Raw genomic sequence first — 18,151 nt, 5'->3', positions numbered from 1 at the left:
AATTATTTTATGCTAGATCGTTGGTAAGAATGATTCTTTAACAAATAAAAAAAAACTTTAGGAATGCTAGTTAACAGGTTATCTAACACCAAAGCAGGGGTCAATTCATTTCAAGTGCCTGTGCTTAGAATAAGAGTAATTGAACATGGGTACCTTGTTTTCAGTCGGTCGATGCTACTACAACGGGAAGTCGTATACTCAAGGCCAGACGTGGGACGACGGTTGCAGCTACGAATGTACCTGTGACGATGCTTCCGCTGGAAGATACAGCTGCTACAACAAGTTAGAACATTTTTTTAAATTTTATAGAGATTTTCGTTACAATTGCGTCTGACACCTTTTAATCAAATATGCCCTCAAATACCTGACTGATTGAATAAAAACACATAACACTTTTTTAAAAAAGGGATTTGGTGATATTGTTTGATTTTCGTCTTGTTTTCAGTGAAAAAAATGTCAGTTGTTTGAAGAAATTGCCACGATTCGAAATTTCGGTTGAAAGTCAAAAATAATTAAAACACCAAGTTTGATGTCTTTTTAGGGTTCAGTCTTTCGCAAGCATACTACTTACATTCTGACAGACAAGGTCAGGTGTTTCAATGAGTTTTGCAGATTTCAAGACAGACTTAATCACTTTTTGCCTAGAAAAGAACTTGCATTTTTACACAAAAGTGTTTCGAATGGTTCCAGGTGCAAATTATCTTTTGACACTATCCAGTAAACAATGTCTTGTGACTGTGTGGTGTGAAAGTATTCCTTTGTTCAACTCGTTGAAAATCAACTTCTTATGACACGTAACACGTTGTAATTTAAAATATTTATTTTACTCGTAGAAACAGTATCAAATCAACATATCTGTGGCCTTTATAAGTTTAAGCCCACCCTGCCACTTTGGTATTTCGGAAGGTCCTTAATCCCACAGTGTTTCGCAACTAACTGATTGAATTAATTATCTTATTAATAATTTTTATATTAATGTAAAACAACGAATATTCAATATTATGTTATAGATAACTTCTATTCCATATATTTTTATTGCATCACAATTCAACATGGGACAGAAAATTGTCACTACGTTAACAGCATCAGAGCATGTGGTAAAGTATTATTAACCTTACACATTAATACGTTAATGTCGTAACAGATGCCCGATCTACTTCAACCTGCCTCCCCAGTGTACGCTGGTGAAGAAGAGTGGCTGCTGTCTGGAGCCCGTCTGTGACTTCAAGGGCACCCACCTTAGCACCAACGGGCAGCAGACCGGCACATACCAGGGAGTCTGTAAGTCCATGAACACAGTTCATTAAAGCAAACCTAATTTTAAGCGTTGTCGCATGTTACTCATATAATTTGTTTGAGAAATTAATTTTCAATTTAGCACGCACATAATATTCAAACTTGACTCAGGGTAACCTTTGAACAACATAACCAAGTCGTATGCAATTGGCAGCCTTTTTTCATATAAGTAACCTTTAAAAATACGAAAAACAATATATTCCATATTTCTCACAATGGTATGCGTGTTTAAAGCTGCACTCTCACAGATTGAACGTTTTTACAACTTTTTCATTTTTTTGTCTTTGGACGAGCCATTTTTTGCAAAAATCCATGGAAACCAGTTATATATGACTGCTGACAAAAAACAACAATAAAAAACAGAGCGCAAATTTTTATATTTAAGTTCAAAAATTGATATCTTAATGCTTTTTTCTTAAACCGCAAGTAACGGTTTAATAATAAAACATTAATTTTCGAACGGAATCTGAACATCTGCGAGCTGTTTTTTTGTCAGCAATTTTTTATCATTGGTTTGCAGATATTTACGCAAAAATTTGCTCTTTCCAAGACAAAAAATAAAAAAAGTTGTAAAAATGGTAAATCTGTGAGAGTGCAGCTTTAATATGTAAAAAACACAGCGCACTATCAAGCCGATGTTATTCCTGCGTGTTTTACATTTACCTACGTTCATTGCAGCTGTATGCATGTACAAGAGCATGCCATACTACCAGGGCCAGACATGGCAGGACGGGTGTGACAAGTCCTGCTACTGCCAGGACGCCGAGGTCGGACTTTACACCTGCCAGTCTGTGTAAGTCCAGTAAAACACAGAAGTTATACAATAAACATCTGTCTTCTTGCAATTCAAGACCGCTTAATGACTTTACTGGCAGTGGAAATTTACAATCGTTAGATGGTATTTGAAACGAATCAATCAGAGAATATAGTAAATACTTAAATGCTGGGAATGACCTTGTAGTCTATCGGTATTACCGTATCAGTTTTGTCATAATGTAATTCCAGTATGCCCATACATAAATGTTATCATAAGATTATATTATTACCCTATCCCAGTTGCGCCCACTACGGTGCCCTGCCCTCTGAATGTACGCTACAGAGACAGGCCGGAAAATGCTGTGAAGAGCCCGTATGCACATTCAACAAACAGTATGGTCAGTTCACTGGGTCCGGTACACTCTCCGGCAAGGGAACAGGTATGCTCTCTATTATAACATTCAATGATTTTTACCTAGACATGTAAGTTTGGATTTAACAATGTTTTTTGTATGAAAAAATGTAATACAAGTATTACTGCAATGTGTTTAAGGCAATACTTGAAGCCAACATTGAACATTGTGACCATTCAGAACTCCTCGGCTATTTTTATCGAAAACAACCTCGGATGTATTTCGGACAGTTTACATACTGAAAAAGTGATACGTTTAAGTCCGCTGCAAGTAGATCGCGTAGTAATTTTATTTAGCAGTTAACATTTATAAATGACTTAACTCGTGGGAATCTTAATTATGTTTGCAATAATATTCTTCACTGGCAATAAATTTAAACTTAGATCAATAAATACAACTCTAAAACACTACGTTTAATTAATGATATAATTCAAAAATTTACGAACTACTTGAACTGACCGGCATACATCCGAGGTTGTTTTCGATAATAATGCAAATCACGTGACCATAGATGCCTAAAATAGTATATCGGTAAAGATTGAAATTTATCTTTTATTTTTTATAATCTTTTGCATTTTAATCTTAATGCACCTTGAATAATTAAAATTTGATAAAAAACATTCAAAAAAAGAGAGAAGAAAAACATATATAAAATTTATCTATGGCTGAAATAAAGCTATTCTCGCTCATGATGGCAAAATTCAAGTCTGCTTGTTGTTGGAGGAGATCCATGCTCAGGAAATTGGGGGATTTGGCCACGATTTTTACCAAATCCCTATGCTTTAAATAACCGGCTCTTTTTTCAACTACTGTAGGGTCGTTAAACGAAAACCAAATAATTTGGCATTTAACTTTTAAATGATTTAACATCATTTATAAATTTGGTTCAAAACAGATCAAAAAGGTTTTCATCCCAATAAGTCTTATTCCCGTTTGAACATGACCTTCAGACTTAAAAAGTTTGTCTAACTGTACTACAGCTGTTATAAGCGGTAGAAGGTTCTTACGTTTGTTAAGCATTGCATGTAAAAATAGTTCGAGGCGAAAATGTATATACCTATTGTATATGTTGCACTCAAATACACGAAAAAAACAGGGATTTGTAGAGAATCTAATCTAGAGAATCTGCATATTATAATTTATACGCTTGATAGTTAGCATAATGGTAAACTAGATAATACTTTACGTGAAAGGGATTGTGTGGTTTTAAACATGCTTTGTTTTTGATCAAGAAGTTTCTTTACATTTTCATATTGGTTTTGCAACCAGTCTGACTTTTTATATAATAGTTTATTGTAATATTGATGGAACTGACTCTTAAAATATTATGTTTTAATAATAATAAAAACTTTATTTAACGAAGGTTACATACTAAGTGTACAATCATTACAGACATACTACTTATTTCCAGCATGGCCTTCACACAAAAAGTATTACAAAAACACATGTACTATACATATTAAGCAACATACAAAACATACATTCACACTATCACTATCATACATTTCTTCGACAAACACAACTCAGTTTAATATGATGATTATAAATTGCAATAATTTTATACTGTAAATAATGTAGATATATTCAGTAAAACCACATTCAATCAATATATTTACATATTTGGTAGTATCCATTACAAGTTGTTGCAAGAATGTCATATACGTACATTAACACAATTCATGTAAACAATGAACTATTATTATAATGTGATTTAAATAAAGTGTCAAGATTTTTTGTTCATGTGATAAAATTATTTTGCCAATAAGTAGCCTTTTAATGCATGTTTAAAGGCTGGTAGCTTATCTTGACATTTTATGTATGTAGGAAGATTATTCCAAATTTTCATTGCTTTATAGGCAAATGTATTTTTGATATAGTTTGTTCAAGCTATAGTGCTCATTTTTGGCAAATGTTAACAATTCTGTGAAGTACGAAGGAGTCAAACAATTCATGCTTTTGAAAACAAGTAATGAGAGATGATAATAGCACCTGTCTTCAAAAGATAGCAACCCAGACTGTTTGAACATGTTTCCACAGTGGCTAGTTCCCGACTTCATTATTAGCTTAATCAAATTATTATTATTATTATTATTATTATTATTATTATTATTATTATTATTAATATTACTATTATAAGCGTTTTCATTTTTTTTATTTAAAAAAATAGATATTCTTTCATTTTCGACCGAGTTTCCCTTGAAAGGTGGACTTTAGTCACAAATTGACAGTTCTGACTTTTTTGTATTGTTTTGCCTCTGAATCAGCTGACTTTGGTAGATATGCCTTCATTTCAGTCATATAAGATAACTTAAAATAAAACGGCCTCAATTGTTTGAAAACTGCCGACAATGTTATTTTTATGAAAGTTTTAGCAATGCATTTAGCAATAAACATAAATTTTTCGAATGTAAATATAAAACACTGCCATTTAATATTTTGTCAGCAGTCTGGTATCATTGGCTTGTAGACATTTACAACAAAAATGGCCCATTCAAAGACAAAATAAAAAAAAGAGAAGTGGTCAAAACGAGGGAGAGTCCAGCTTTAAGAAAAGTTGTTAATATTTTTTAACCTGTTTTATCGTTTTCCTGAAACTTCAATTAATTGGTGGGATTTCAGGCGCTTCCGGCGTAACGACAGTAGGGCCATGCGTGGACAAGGATCCAAACTGCTCCCGCTACCCGCCGGGAACCTGTACTGACGCCAACTACATACAATGGGCCAAGGACCAGTGTCAGAAGTCCTGCAACTTCTGCCCATGTGAGTAACTGAGGATGTCCGGACATGATTAGAGTTTTGCCTTCTTAGTAACAGTAACGACACCCACAACCCGAGATATTGTGATCATACACGAGGTCTCAAGCCATAGGCTTTTAAATTAAAAGTTTTAATCACGAGGGTTGAGTGACTTAACTTTTTTCAACCATTTTGTCAAGGGTAAGGTTGTCCGGTTAGCGCACTCGCTTCTCACCAAGTCCACCGGGGTTCGACTCCCGGCCTTGGGGCATGTGCGTTTGGTTAGTGGTCAGAAAGCAACACAACACATGACCACTATCTCGCACAACATCGTGCCAATGAGAAGTGTCATAGTATAGGTTATCATATCTTTCTCCAAAATGAGGTTATATATATATAATGCATTCTGTCTCCATCGATGCAGTTGTTTCTTAGTTTTATACATTCAGGTATATTTTGTATTAGGTCAATTCAAAATTAGTTTGTTTATTGTTTAAACCTTTGTTTTTTGTGTACATCATCTTTAATATGTATTTATGTTACTGTTCATGGCCAAAGGCTATTGCCGATATTGCCAATAAACCATGAAAAAACCCTGAAAACTTGGTATTGTTTAAGTATTGGTGTTTGTAGCTTTTTTTGAATTTCATACCTATATGTTGTGTTTTACAGCTGCAAACCCGACACCAGGGCCCAACGGTAAGTGCTTTATCGTCTAATTTGGGTTTCATAAATTTCATAAAACTTTTTTAAAGGCTAAGCACAGACCTCATAAAACAGAACAGAACAGACAATCAATTCGACTTACACAAGTGAACATCGTCGGAATATATATAGTTATAGATAGACACGTCACATATCAAAACTTAAATATATATATAATATACGATTTAATGAATTAAAAAAAAAGTAAATGTTAATTAAAAACAAGATAATTGTTACGTTACCATCGGCAGTGAAGGAAATCACCATAACTATTATAATTATTTAGTTGTATAATTTATAAATGAGTTGCTTATCTCGTGATAGTCCGATAGGCGTAAGGACAATTAGTCTAATACTTACGTTATTGTTCCGGTCTTACAGACGTGTGCATATACAACGGCGTTTCCTACCACCAGGGCCAGCGATGGGACGACGGATGTGAACTCGAATGTGTCTGTGAAAATGCCGCTTATGGATTCTACAGATGCCAGAAGAAGTCAGTTGAATACTGATATATTTTCTAAATATGTTCATTTGGTTAAATAGTAAATACATCGTAAGTGTAATACAACGTATGCATAATACAGCGTATGTGTAATACAGGGTATGTGTAATACAGCGTATGTGTAATTCATCGTAGGTGTAATACAGTTTATGTGTAATAGAGTGTATTTGTACTACAGCGTTAGTGTAATACAGAGTATGCGAGATACGGCGTAAGTGTAATACAGCGTATACGAGATACAGCTTAAGTGTTATACAGCGTATGCGAGATACAGCGTATGTGTAATACATTGTATGTGTAATACAGCGTTTGTGTAATAGAGTGTATGTGAACTACAGTATATGTGAAATACATTGTATGTGTAATTCAGCTTATGTGTGTTACAGCGTATGCGTATTACAGCGTACGTGTAATACAGCGTAGGTGTAATACAGTTTATGTGTAATACAGGGTATGTGTAATTGTGCATATGTATAATACAGCTTATTGCGTTATACAGCATATGTATACTACAGCATATGCATAATACAGCATATGTATAATACAGCATATGTATAACACAGCGATATTTGTATGCATCGATACACCGATATTATATTTGTAATCGTGGTGAATGAATACGGAATAACACACCAGAACACTACTCAAAGTCAAGTATATGCATTCGAACAGGTGTGCCGATATCGTCAACCTGCCCCTGGGTTGTACACAGGTGAAGAACGTCGGTGATTGCTGCCCGAAGGTCACGTGCACGGGGACAACGGGGACGTTTACGGGCTCCCAGACAGTGGGTGGCACGATCGGAGGGAACCCAGTCCCCCAGCCCATGCCTGGCATGAACATCACCTCCAACCCCGGCACATCCATCACCGGTTCTCTTAGTACGTACATGAAGGATAAATAGTTACATATATCTAAGTGCAGAATCACGAGAAAATACAACTCGAATCAAAGCGTGGTCTTCATCTCTATCTCGAAAACAACCCGTCTTCAAGCGATGCAGACCGATCTTTGAAAGTGTACTATAAACAACCTAAATCTGTTTTAAATCCAATGTGTATTCACATATTTTTTATTTACACGTTCGACCTTTACGAATTTCCATTCAGTACCATTTTTATTTTGATCATGTATTCTTGCCCTATTCAATTTTAAAAAAAATATGTTCGTACATGAACGGTTATAATTTCGAACATAGATGCATTCATTCAAGTTAATTGAAGAATGTTTATTAATTTTTGCACTAAAACACGAGTAAAAAATAAACTATATAAAAAATCTATTTGCGAACTATTTCCCCACGAGCCGGAAATAGAAATGACCGCTATGTCATCAGCTATCAGACCTGTGCGTGAGGGGCGTCCTACGGGTAGCGGTGTAGCAAACACTGTTTTCTAAAAGGGCTATTTAAAACATATTAAAATACCAATAAAACTCCAAAAATAACCATTAAAGAAACAGAAAGTTGATGTCAGCGTATGATCGCTTCGCCACACGTGGACGTTTTTTTTCTATGACACTCGTAAAATATTATACGATCTTTCGCTGAAATCAACAGATATCCTCTATACATGCATAATGTTACACACCACTTGTTTCTTAATAATATTAAGTGAGGGCCTGTCGGCAAGTGTTTGAAATTTGATAATATGATGCTTGTATCAAACATGTTTAATTATTCATTACCTAATAATTATTGTGTCATATATTTTGTATGGATGAATTTATATTCAAAGTTTTCATATGTGAATTGTTTATAATTAATTGCAAATCTGTAAGTCTTTGAAAATATCACGAAGTTTTGTTTTCAGACGGATGTCTATACAAGGGTGCGCTGTACCAGGCGGGCCAGCGCTGGGATGACGGATGCGACTACTCATGCGTGTGTGAGGACGGCTCTAAGGGACAGTACAAATGTACACCCAAGTGAGTTCCGTCTGTATTCAACATTTCTTAACCATTATCCACTATTTTTATCCTCGGCACCTCAATTGTTTATCAAAAAGAAGTATGTGGTATATTGAATGATTTCCTGCGCCTCGTACATCCAATACCGGGTCATTTACTAATCCCGTAACGTATACATCACGTCAACAACCTGTTTACATTCATCATTTTTTGGAAAATGGTTCATTTATTTACCGGAATCAGAAAACAGACGCCGTTTTGGTACGATATAAAGATTAGTGACGCGATATGGAAAAATATGGGGTCACTACGTGACCAGTCCTGGACCAATAGCGTTGCGTCATTCATGGTGGATGCTTGACTTGGGTGCATGTATTCCATAAGTGAGCAATGTTTCTCTCCATAGATAAGACACATCTAGACATCCCATCTAGATGCATTAAATCGTCAAAAACAGTAATACCCGTTCCGTTTAACAGGTGCCCGACATTCAGCGCTCTGCCCACGGGCTGCACTATGCAGGATAACCCGAACGACCCATGCTGCAGGCAGGCCGTGTGTGCTCCCGGAACCACCACAACAAGCGGACAACCCGTCGTCATCGTGCCTACATATGGCAAGGGATTTACAGGTACACTTAAAACGTTTTGCACATATGTAAATGACTGCCAAATGCGGTGTCTGCACGTGTCTGCACGTGTCTGCACGTGTGTGTGCTTGATTGTTGTTTGGTTGTGTATCTATTTCATTGTCGTTCGGGCAACTGCTTTGTGCATCTTTCTAGGGTTCATAATTTATTTTTACTACTGTTCTAGTATCTATAGTTTTCATTGTTTTTATGAAAAGTGAGGTTATAAAACAATTGACTAGTGGTCTTGTCCCTGTAGCTCTCATTGTGGTTTTCATATTTTATAAATAGTAGATCCTATTTAAGGTGAATTGTCTGTTGCCAAGCCAAACAACCCCAAACAATATCACAATTAGACAATATGAACTAATAATGGAAAACATAATAATGACTTTATGTGATTTTACAATGGGAAAAAACACGTAAGGGGTGACAAAATTGATTATTAATATCGATATTAAGAAAATCATCCACAGAGGTTTCGTGCGTCGAGAGTTTGAACCCGTTTGTTACTTATTTTTTTTAAAATAAGACTAAGACTGGTATCACATAAAATAATTCCAGTAGTACGAACTACTAAGGTTATTGTGCTCTTTGATTTGATAGGTTTTGGCCAGCCGGTGATGCCGCAGATTGGGACAGGAACTTCCGGCATGAACCCAACCCCTGTGCCAGGTAGCGGCATGACAGGGGCTCCCATCTCAGGAACAGGATGTACGTACACATATATTTTCTATTTTCTATCGCATATACAAACGATAAATCTTTAGTAGAATATGAAACGACAAGTTAGAGTTATAAAGTTATCAAATACATGTATCGCATTTTGGCACATAGAATATGCAAATTAGTATCCATAAAATGAGTATGAGTGAAACATCACTATAAAAACAAACACACGCTTTTCTATCGGTATGGCCGCTCGTCCCATCCGGGCGAACGAGGTACTGGCGCAAAAGTGTAATTTATATAGCACAAAACAGAAAATGCCACATGGCACAAAGCTGTCTCCCCTTCACCGCCGCCAATATTTCAGCCGGCTGTGTGTACAATGGGCGTGTCTACCGCCAGGGCGAAACCTGGGACCAAGGTTGCCAGTACAAGTGTGAGTGCGTGGACGCCTCTGCCGGACAATACAGATGTGTTGATAGGTGGGTACTGTTTAAGCTAGATTACATCCAAGTCTATACGACGAAAGAAAGTCAGTCACGTTGAATTAATTGGCAGCATTATGCGTACAAGACGAACAATAGCGTAGCGTAAAATGTATATACGCAATTTTTCTTCAACTCTGAGTAGGCGTTATAAGCATTTATCTTATGTTTAAAGAGGTCATAACTGGTGATTGCTGCTCTAGGGTGACTTTCAATATGCAACATAAGTTAATCTTAGGGCCATACATCATTGACTTCATTCACTCTATTTGTCAGTTATTAATAACAAGTTATCCGATTCGCTATATCGTTCTTAGATCCAATTAAGACCAATATCGAATACCAGCCCAGGAATCAGTTAGTGTTTCTTTGTTATTTGAAGTACGCTTCCATCATAACTGACTCTGAAAATAGCTCTGCGAGGTGGTGTTGTAATTTATGTATATCCTACATTAAATAAAGTTTTTTGTATCTTGTACATTGAAATATCTTTCTTAAAACAAAATGTGTCCATCTTTTCGGCAGGTGCACAGTATACACGAACTTGCCTGCTCAGTGCACGCTCCAGACTGACCCTAACGACAACTGTTGTAAGACCGTCCACTGTGACTTCAACCTCAAGATTACGACCCTCGCGCCCATCTTCGCCCAGACAACGCCTGTGGCCGGTGCAGGTACGGCATTTTGCAGCGGGCGGGCGTCAAACATTGGTTTCTGTTCAATAACTTTAGTTAGCATTGATAGATATTGATGAAACTTGGTGTGTAGGTAGCTTATGGGAAGAGCTAGTTTGGGATTGCGTTTGAGGGGGGAGGGGCTAAGGTCAAGGTCATTGTTACTTAAAATAGAAAAATGGTTTATGCACAATAACTTAAGTTAGCATTGACCGATATTGATGAAACTTGGTGTGTAAGTTGCTTATGTGAAGAGCTAGCTTGGGATTGGTTTTGAGTGGGGAGGGGCTAAGGTCAAGGTCAATTTTACTTAAAATAGAAAAATGGCCAAGGTCACTGTGACTTAAAATAGAAAAATGGTTTCTGCCCAAATAATTTTAGTTAGCATTGACCGATATTGATGAAACTTGTTGTGTAGGTAGCTTATGTACAGAGCTAGCTTGGGATTGCTTTTGAGGGTGGGTGGGGCTAAGGTCAAGGTCGCCTGTTACTAAAAATAGAAAAATGGTTTCTGCCCAATAACATAAGTTAGCATTGATAGATATTGATGAAGCTTAGTGTGTTGGTAGCTTATGTTAAGAGCTAGCGTGGGAATGCTTTTGAGTGGGGAGGGACTAAGGTCAAGGTCACTATTACTAAAAATAGAAAAATGGTTTCCGCCCAATAACTTTAGTGAGGATTGACAGATATTGATGAAACTTGGTGTGTAGGTAGCATGTGAAGAGCTAGCTTGGGATTGCTTTTGAGTAGGGAGGGGCTACGGTCAATGTCACTGTTACTTGAAATAGAAAAATGTTTTTTGCCAAATAACTTTTGATAGCATTGATAGATATTGATTAAGCTTGGTGTGTGGGTAGCTTATGTAAAGAGCTAGCTTGGGATTGCTTTTGAGGGGGGTGGGGCTAAGGTCAAGTCCCTGTTACTAAAAATTTAAAAATGGTGTCCGCCCAATAACTTTAGTTAGCATTGATATATATTGATAAAACTTGGTGTGTAGGTAGCTAATGTACCGAGCTAGCTTGGGATTGCTTTTTAGGGGGGTGGGGCTACGGTCAAGGTCACTGTTACTAAAAATAGAAAAATGGTTTCTGCCCAACAACTTTAGTTAGGATTGATAGATATTGACGAAATTTTGTGTGTAGGTACTAGTAGCTTATGTGAAGAGCAAGCTTGGAATTTCTTTTGAGGGGGGTGGGGTCAATGTCACTGTTACTAAAAATAGAAAAATGGTTTCTGCCCAATAACTTTAGTTAGCATTGATAGATATTGATGAAACTTAGAGCGAAGATAGCTTATGTGAAAAGCTAGCTTGGGAGGTGGGGTCAAGGTCACTGTTCCTAAAAATAGAAAAATGTTTTTCTGCCCAACAACTTAGTTAGAATTGATGGATAGTGATGAATCTTAGTGTGAATATAGCTTATATGAAGCTGCAGATTGAACTTGCTCATACAACAAATTAATTGGCTATAATTTCTGATTGCCCATAACAAAAAACCTGGTTTCGTCGCATTGCGGCGCTTCTAGTTTCTTATTATTCCGCATTTAAAGTCCCATCATGTTTTAATAATAGTGTAAACTTATGTACATCCAAATGACTTTTCTTTACTCTTTTGACATTTTTAACCCACAGGTTGATAAAAAATGCATTTATCTCAATCACAAACTTGCAACAAAACCAAAAGTATATTCTTAATTTAGCGCGGAAAACGTCATCACAATATTTGCATATCACGTGACCTTCTTTAAAGAAAATGCTATTTTTGATTTTGTTAAGGGCTGCCCACGCCCTATAATCCGTGGTCTAGTTGTAGCACACTTGACTGTCAATCCAGGGGTCGCAGGCTCGGTTTCCCGCCGCACAACTTTAAAAATACTTCTCTTTTTCCGGGAGGGACGTTAAATGGTGGTCCCGTGAGGCGCTATACTCTACAAAAACCTAAACTTACTAACAACATTATCGGAGCACTCGCCGAATGGGCCTTGCCCGAGTACGAGCATCGATGAGCTTACACACCCAACCTTATCATTACTGCATTCTGGCTTGACCCCGTCATTTCCCTAAGTGTGACATACTTGTAAACTCAATTGTGAAGCCAAGGGGAATTTTATCCCCACCGGTTGATTGGGTTTAAAGGAGTAATCTTGATAATAACATACAGAAAATATTTTTATGGTATTTAACTATTTATAGTAACAATCTGTTGGAATATAGAACGCCTCGCGCACAGGCTGAAACTTTCTCCATATTTTTCTTGACTGTTTTTTTTATATGCGGACATAATTGAACACCATACTCATGTGTGTTTTGGTATTGTTCTTGTAGCCTTCTGCAAGTACCAAGGGTACTACCACCGTCAGGGCGAGGAGTGGAACGACGGATGTGGGCTCCGATGTCGCTGTGAGGACGCAACTAATCACTACTACCAGTGCACAGACAGGTAAACATCAAGATGTGTCGACATGCATTTTAAAACTTTGATCCCTCCTATATATTAAAAATCATTCATAGAAATATAATTTTAGATTTTTTTATAAATATAAATCCTTTAACATGTATATAATTATACAAATAAATCATGATTTAAAAATAAACGATAATGGAAGAAGATGGAAAGGGCATTGAAAACGGTTGCATTAAAGCATGTCCATAGAGGCGTAGGTTAACCAGTTTTATTGTAACGCAACAGCTATGGGCTCATGGCCCTAACCGCATTTGCCCTCCTTTTTACCCAAATAATGTTTTTGTAACGCTCTATTTGCACGTGCCAGACCGTACCTCCACACTCAAATTGGTAGTAACACTTTTGTATGTAAAATGCATACCAAGCATTCATATTTGTGTGTTATAGATGCCCGAAGTACGACAACGTCCCCTCGACCTGTACGTTTGTGGTGGATCCCAAGGACCCGCAGTGCTGCCGGGTACCACAGTGCCAGAACGCCGGCGGAAATGTCGGAACAAGCGGCTTCACGGGATCCTTCACCGGATATGGTCACCCCGTCAACATTCTTCCATCTCAGATCAGCAACACTGGATACAGCAGTAAGTATATATCGGCAAGTTATTGGTGTATACTTTTGTGTTCCTTGCCATGCAAAAAACGATTTTTGTTGAATGGTGTCAAAATATTTAGAAAATAACATTTTTAACATGTCTATTTTCTTGCAGACAAGTGTCTGTACAAGGGTCAGGTTTACGCCCAGGGCGCCACGTGGCAGGACGGCTGCGACTTTGAATGTGAATGTGTGGACGCCAGCAAGGGAATGTACAGATGTAACGAGAGGTAAGTGGGATATTTGTACCACAAAATTCCCATCGTACTTATATGATGCATTAACGTCAATTTCAGTCGAAAATGTTTTACCATGAGTTCGTTCATTTGCTGTCTGTGCATGTCACGTAAAGACAATTCTACTTGCCCACAGATGTACAAGAATCGCCTCCGTGCCGACTGGCTGCACCTTTGCCCAAGACCCGAACGATGCGTGTTGTCAGAAACTGAGATGTGATGCCGCGGCTCAGCTTGGAACATGCATGGACAACGTGAACTGCGCGTCGTATGGTACCTACGTCTGCGGGACGAACTACAAGGAGTGGGCTCAGAACAATTGTGCTAAATACTGTGGCTACTGTGGAGGCGGTACGAACATTCACGTTGTACATGTATTTCGCTTTTCTAATGTTCATTGAACATGTGTTTATACACTTTGTGTTCGGTAACATAAGACATCAACTATCTATCACGCCATTGAATACTCTTGTTTGAAACTTGTTTGCATAAAATAATGGTGTGGTTCATTATATCGAGAAGGCTTCATATTGGCAAAAGTGTCGAAATTTCCCTTGTTCATGTTCATTACGCTAAAAACATTTTAAAACATGTTACTCGATACCAAAGCCGTTCATATACACCCCATATTTTTCAGGAGCTAACCCTCTGGCGGTGACTGCTGCCCCTAGCGGCACGTGCGCGGACACGATCCCGAACTGCAAGGACTATGACGCCAGCGTGTGCACGGACTCCCAGTTCCAAGGGTGGGCCCTCGCCAACTGCCGGAAACACTGCAACATGTGTGGCAGTAAGTAAATAATCATGCTTTCTGAAAATGGAAGGACATTATGTTTTAAGGGCCGGCCACAATGCAAAGTAGTTTGAAGGACTAAAATTTAAAGCGTTTAAAAAATCATTTTTAGCTCCACTGGCCGAAGGCCATGGAGCTTATGTCGTCACAGATTGTCCGTCGTGCGTGCGTGCGTGCGTGCGTGCGTGCGTGCGTGCGTGCGTGCGTAAACTTTTACTTTAAACGACATCTCCTCTGAAACTGATAAGCGGATTTTGACAAAACTTCACAGGAATGTTCCTTTGGTGGTCCTTTACCAAAATTGCTCAAATGGTTCCGGTCCATTGCACAATATGGCCGCCAGAGCTAAAAATAGCAAAATCTTTAAACGACATCTCCTCTGAAACGGTTCGGCAGATTTTGATGAAACTTGACAGTAATGTTCCTTGGGTGGTCCTTTATTAAAATTGCTCAAATGGTTCTGGTCCATTGCACAATATGGCCGCCACAGCTAAAAATAGCAAAATCTTTAAACGACATCTCCTCTGAAACGGATAGGCAGATTTTGATGAAACTTGACAGAATTGTTCCTTGGGTGGTCCTTAACCAAAATTGCTCAAATGGTTCCGGTCCGCTGCACAACATGGCTGCCAGGGCAAAAAAATAGAAAAACCTTTAAAGAACATCTTCTCAGAAACCGATGATCAGATTTTGATGAAACTTAACAGAAATGTTCCTTGGATGGTCCTTTATCAAATTTGCTTCAATGGTTTCGGTCCACTGCACAAGATGGCCCCCAGAGGTAAAAATAGAAAAACCTTTAAACGACTTCTCCTCAGAAACCGATGATCGTATTGCAATGAAACTTGACAGAAATGTTACTTGGGTAGTCCTTAACCAAAATAGCCCAAACAGTTCTGGTCTGCTGCACAACATGGGCACCAGAGCTAAGAATAGAAAAAAACGTTAAACTACATCTTCTCAGAAACCGATTATCAGATTTTGATGAAACTTTACATAAATGTTCATCGGGATGCCCTTTAACCAAAATTGCCCAAATGGTTCCGGTCCGCTGCACAACATGGCTGCGAGAGTTAAAAATAGAAAAACCTTTAAGGACTTCTCGTCCGCAGTCTTCACGAAAAACATTTTAACCTACTAGCCAGTTGGACTAGCATAATGGCATATTTTACTAGTCCGAATGACAATCTAGTAGTCCGACTATTTTGCCACATTATAAAACTGTATGCTTGAGGTAAATACTTATTTCAATTGAGCAGCTTGCAGTTTGAGTAAACATTTCTTTATTATGATGCTCATGCAGTGATAGGGAGTGACATCCTTCTGTTGGGAATAGTGCTCCTTGTTTTTCAGAACCTATGGGTACTATGTAAAAACAAAAGGCATCTTGCTTGAATAGACTGTAATAATATCAACATGGTTAGAAAAGAAATGCCATGCTTTAATAGCTTTGATTACATTTTACTACTGAATTACCTCCCTTTAATAGAAAAAAAAATAATGTCTTAATTTTTCACGTATAGCATCTTTAAATAATTTTTAAACAATAATAATTTATGAGTAAACATATAAGCATAAAGTTCTCACAAAAAGATCAATTTAAAAACCTTACATTTATACATAGGAAAGTATATATAGACTGAACATTAATTTTCGTTTAAGTGACATTCTGAAAGTTTATGAAACAGCTATTTTTAGTAACTTAAATGGCCGAAAAGTGTAAGTGAAACACCAAGTCGATTCTATCTCGTCAGTTCTTGTTCAGGTTAGATATTTGCTTCATAATCTATTCAGATTAAATGTTTATTAATTGTTTAACTTTTAAGCATTATTTTGGGTCGATATTTATAGTTTAAAGGAAAAGCTAAAAATAGGAAAAACCTTTACACCACTTCTCCTCAGAAACCGATGATCAGATTTTGATGAAACTTGACAGAAATGTTCCTTGAGTGGTCATTAACCAAAATTTGTTAAATGGTTCCAGTCCACTGCACACCATGGCTGCCAGAGCTAAAAAATAAAAAAAACTTTATACGACTTGTCGTCGAAACCGATGACCTTTTTTCGATAAAACTTGACAGAAATGTTTGTTTGGTGCTCCTTTACTCAAATTGCCCAAATCATTTCGGTCCACTGCACAACATGGCAGCCAGAGCTATTAAAGTAAAAAAATTTTTTAAATAACTTCTCCTCAAAAATTGATGATTGTATTTCTATGAAACTTGACGAAAATGTTCGTTAGGTGGTCTTTGCTTGAACCTTTTGGCCAGTGGAGCACAGGCACTGATGTGCCTCTTGTTTATTTAGTTATGAGGTTCAATTTTAGCAAGCATATTTCATTTATCCGTTGCAACATATGAAACTGTAATTAAGAGTTGAGCAATTTTTACGGATGAAGATTTTTATTAGATTTCCAATCAAAAAGCATTACGTTTTCCCGGTAATGTCTTAATACAAAATGTATTTAGGCTTTGTAGTTATTGCAGCTATTCTAAAAAAAATATTTGCATTTTTGGAATGAGGAAATGAATCTCATCTACCTTTTTTTCACTATTTTTTTGGAATAACTTTCTTTATGAAATATATCATCAAAAACTCTCAAGACATTCTTGATAAGGTAGTCTGGGGCATTTTGTCATAAAAAGAAAAAGAAAATGTCGACAGATTTTTCCGAAAGAATATGAATGCTTTTAAATCCACAATCTGATAAAATCTTCTTTTGTACAATTTGTTCAACTCTTTACTACCCCAAAACATGTAACCAAGAACGCATGTTTTACTCCCCCAAAAATTGTTCTTCAAAACTAAATAAAACATGAACTTTTGAAATGTTTTAATTTTTTACTTTCCCCACCAACTTTTGCACTGTGTAAGGTCCTAAATGCGAGAAATGGATTTGAGACATGAGTAGCAACTCACACACTTATTTGTCGGTGAGCTAAATTAGGTGCTACAGTCAAACCTGTATTAAGTGGCCACCTTGGGGAAAAGATCAAAGTGGCCGCTTAAGTCAGGTGGCCACTCAATCCAAGTTGGAAATTTCCACCACTTCAGCTTTGATAGATTATATACCTAAACAACCGCCTCACACAACCTGTATCAGCAGTATGTTTAAATGATCAGTATAGCAACTAGTTAATGAGTAGTATATACACTAATTAATGAGCGATTAATATATAGACTTGTTAATGCGAAGTATTTTCATGTGTTAGTGACTGGTATATATTCACTTATTAATCAGTATCCACTTGTGAATGAGAAGTATCTACAGTAGACATGTCGGTCATGATGAA

The 18,151-nt window shown here is 37.2% G+C and overlaps 1 protein-coding gene across 1 annotated transcript in view; it reads left to right on the top strand.

Annotated features, from left to right (window-relative positions):
- Positions 1 to 18,151, top strand: part of LOC128244834 (uncharacterized) — a 45,559-nt gene that overhangs the window by 18,928 nt on the left and 8,480 nt on the right. The window contains 18 exon segments of the mRNA XM_052962927.1: positions 165 to 282; positions 1,145 to 1,281; positions 1,975 to 2,089; positions 2,353 to 2,492; positions 5,085 to 5,225; positions 5,874 to 5,900; positions 6,288 to 6,402; positions 7,084 to 7,292; positions 8,223 to 8,337; positions 8,799 to 8,950; positions 9,554 to 9,661; positions 9,984 to 10,098; positions 10,627 to 10,775; positions 13,099 to 13,213; positions 13,625 to 13,818; positions 13,945 to 14,059; positions 14,202 to 14,416; positions 14,703 to 14,855. Of these exon segments, the coding sequence (XP_052818887.1) occupies positions 165 to 282; positions 1,145 to 1,281; positions 1,975 to 2,089; positions 2,353 to 2,492; positions 5,085 to 5,225; positions 5,874 to 5,900; positions 6,288 to 6,402; positions 7,084 to 7,292; positions 8,223 to 8,337; positions 8,799 to 8,950; positions 9,554 to 9,661; positions 9,984 to 10,098; positions 10,627 to 10,775; positions 13,099 to 13,213; positions 13,625 to 13,818; positions 13,945 to 14,059; positions 14,202 to 14,416; positions 14,703 to 14,855 (2,433 nt within the window).

The sequence above is a fragment of the Mya arenaria genome, chromosome 8 (genome assembly GCF_026914265.1).
Source record: "Mya arenaria isolate MELC-2E11 chromosome 8, ASM2691426v1".
Classification (NCBI taxonomy): Eukaryota; Metazoa; Mollusca; class Bivalvia; order Myida; family Myidae; genus Mya; species Mya arenaria.
The sequence above is the reverse complement of the archived record's forward strand: the minus strand, read 5'-3'. Positions and strand labels throughout refer to the sequence as shown.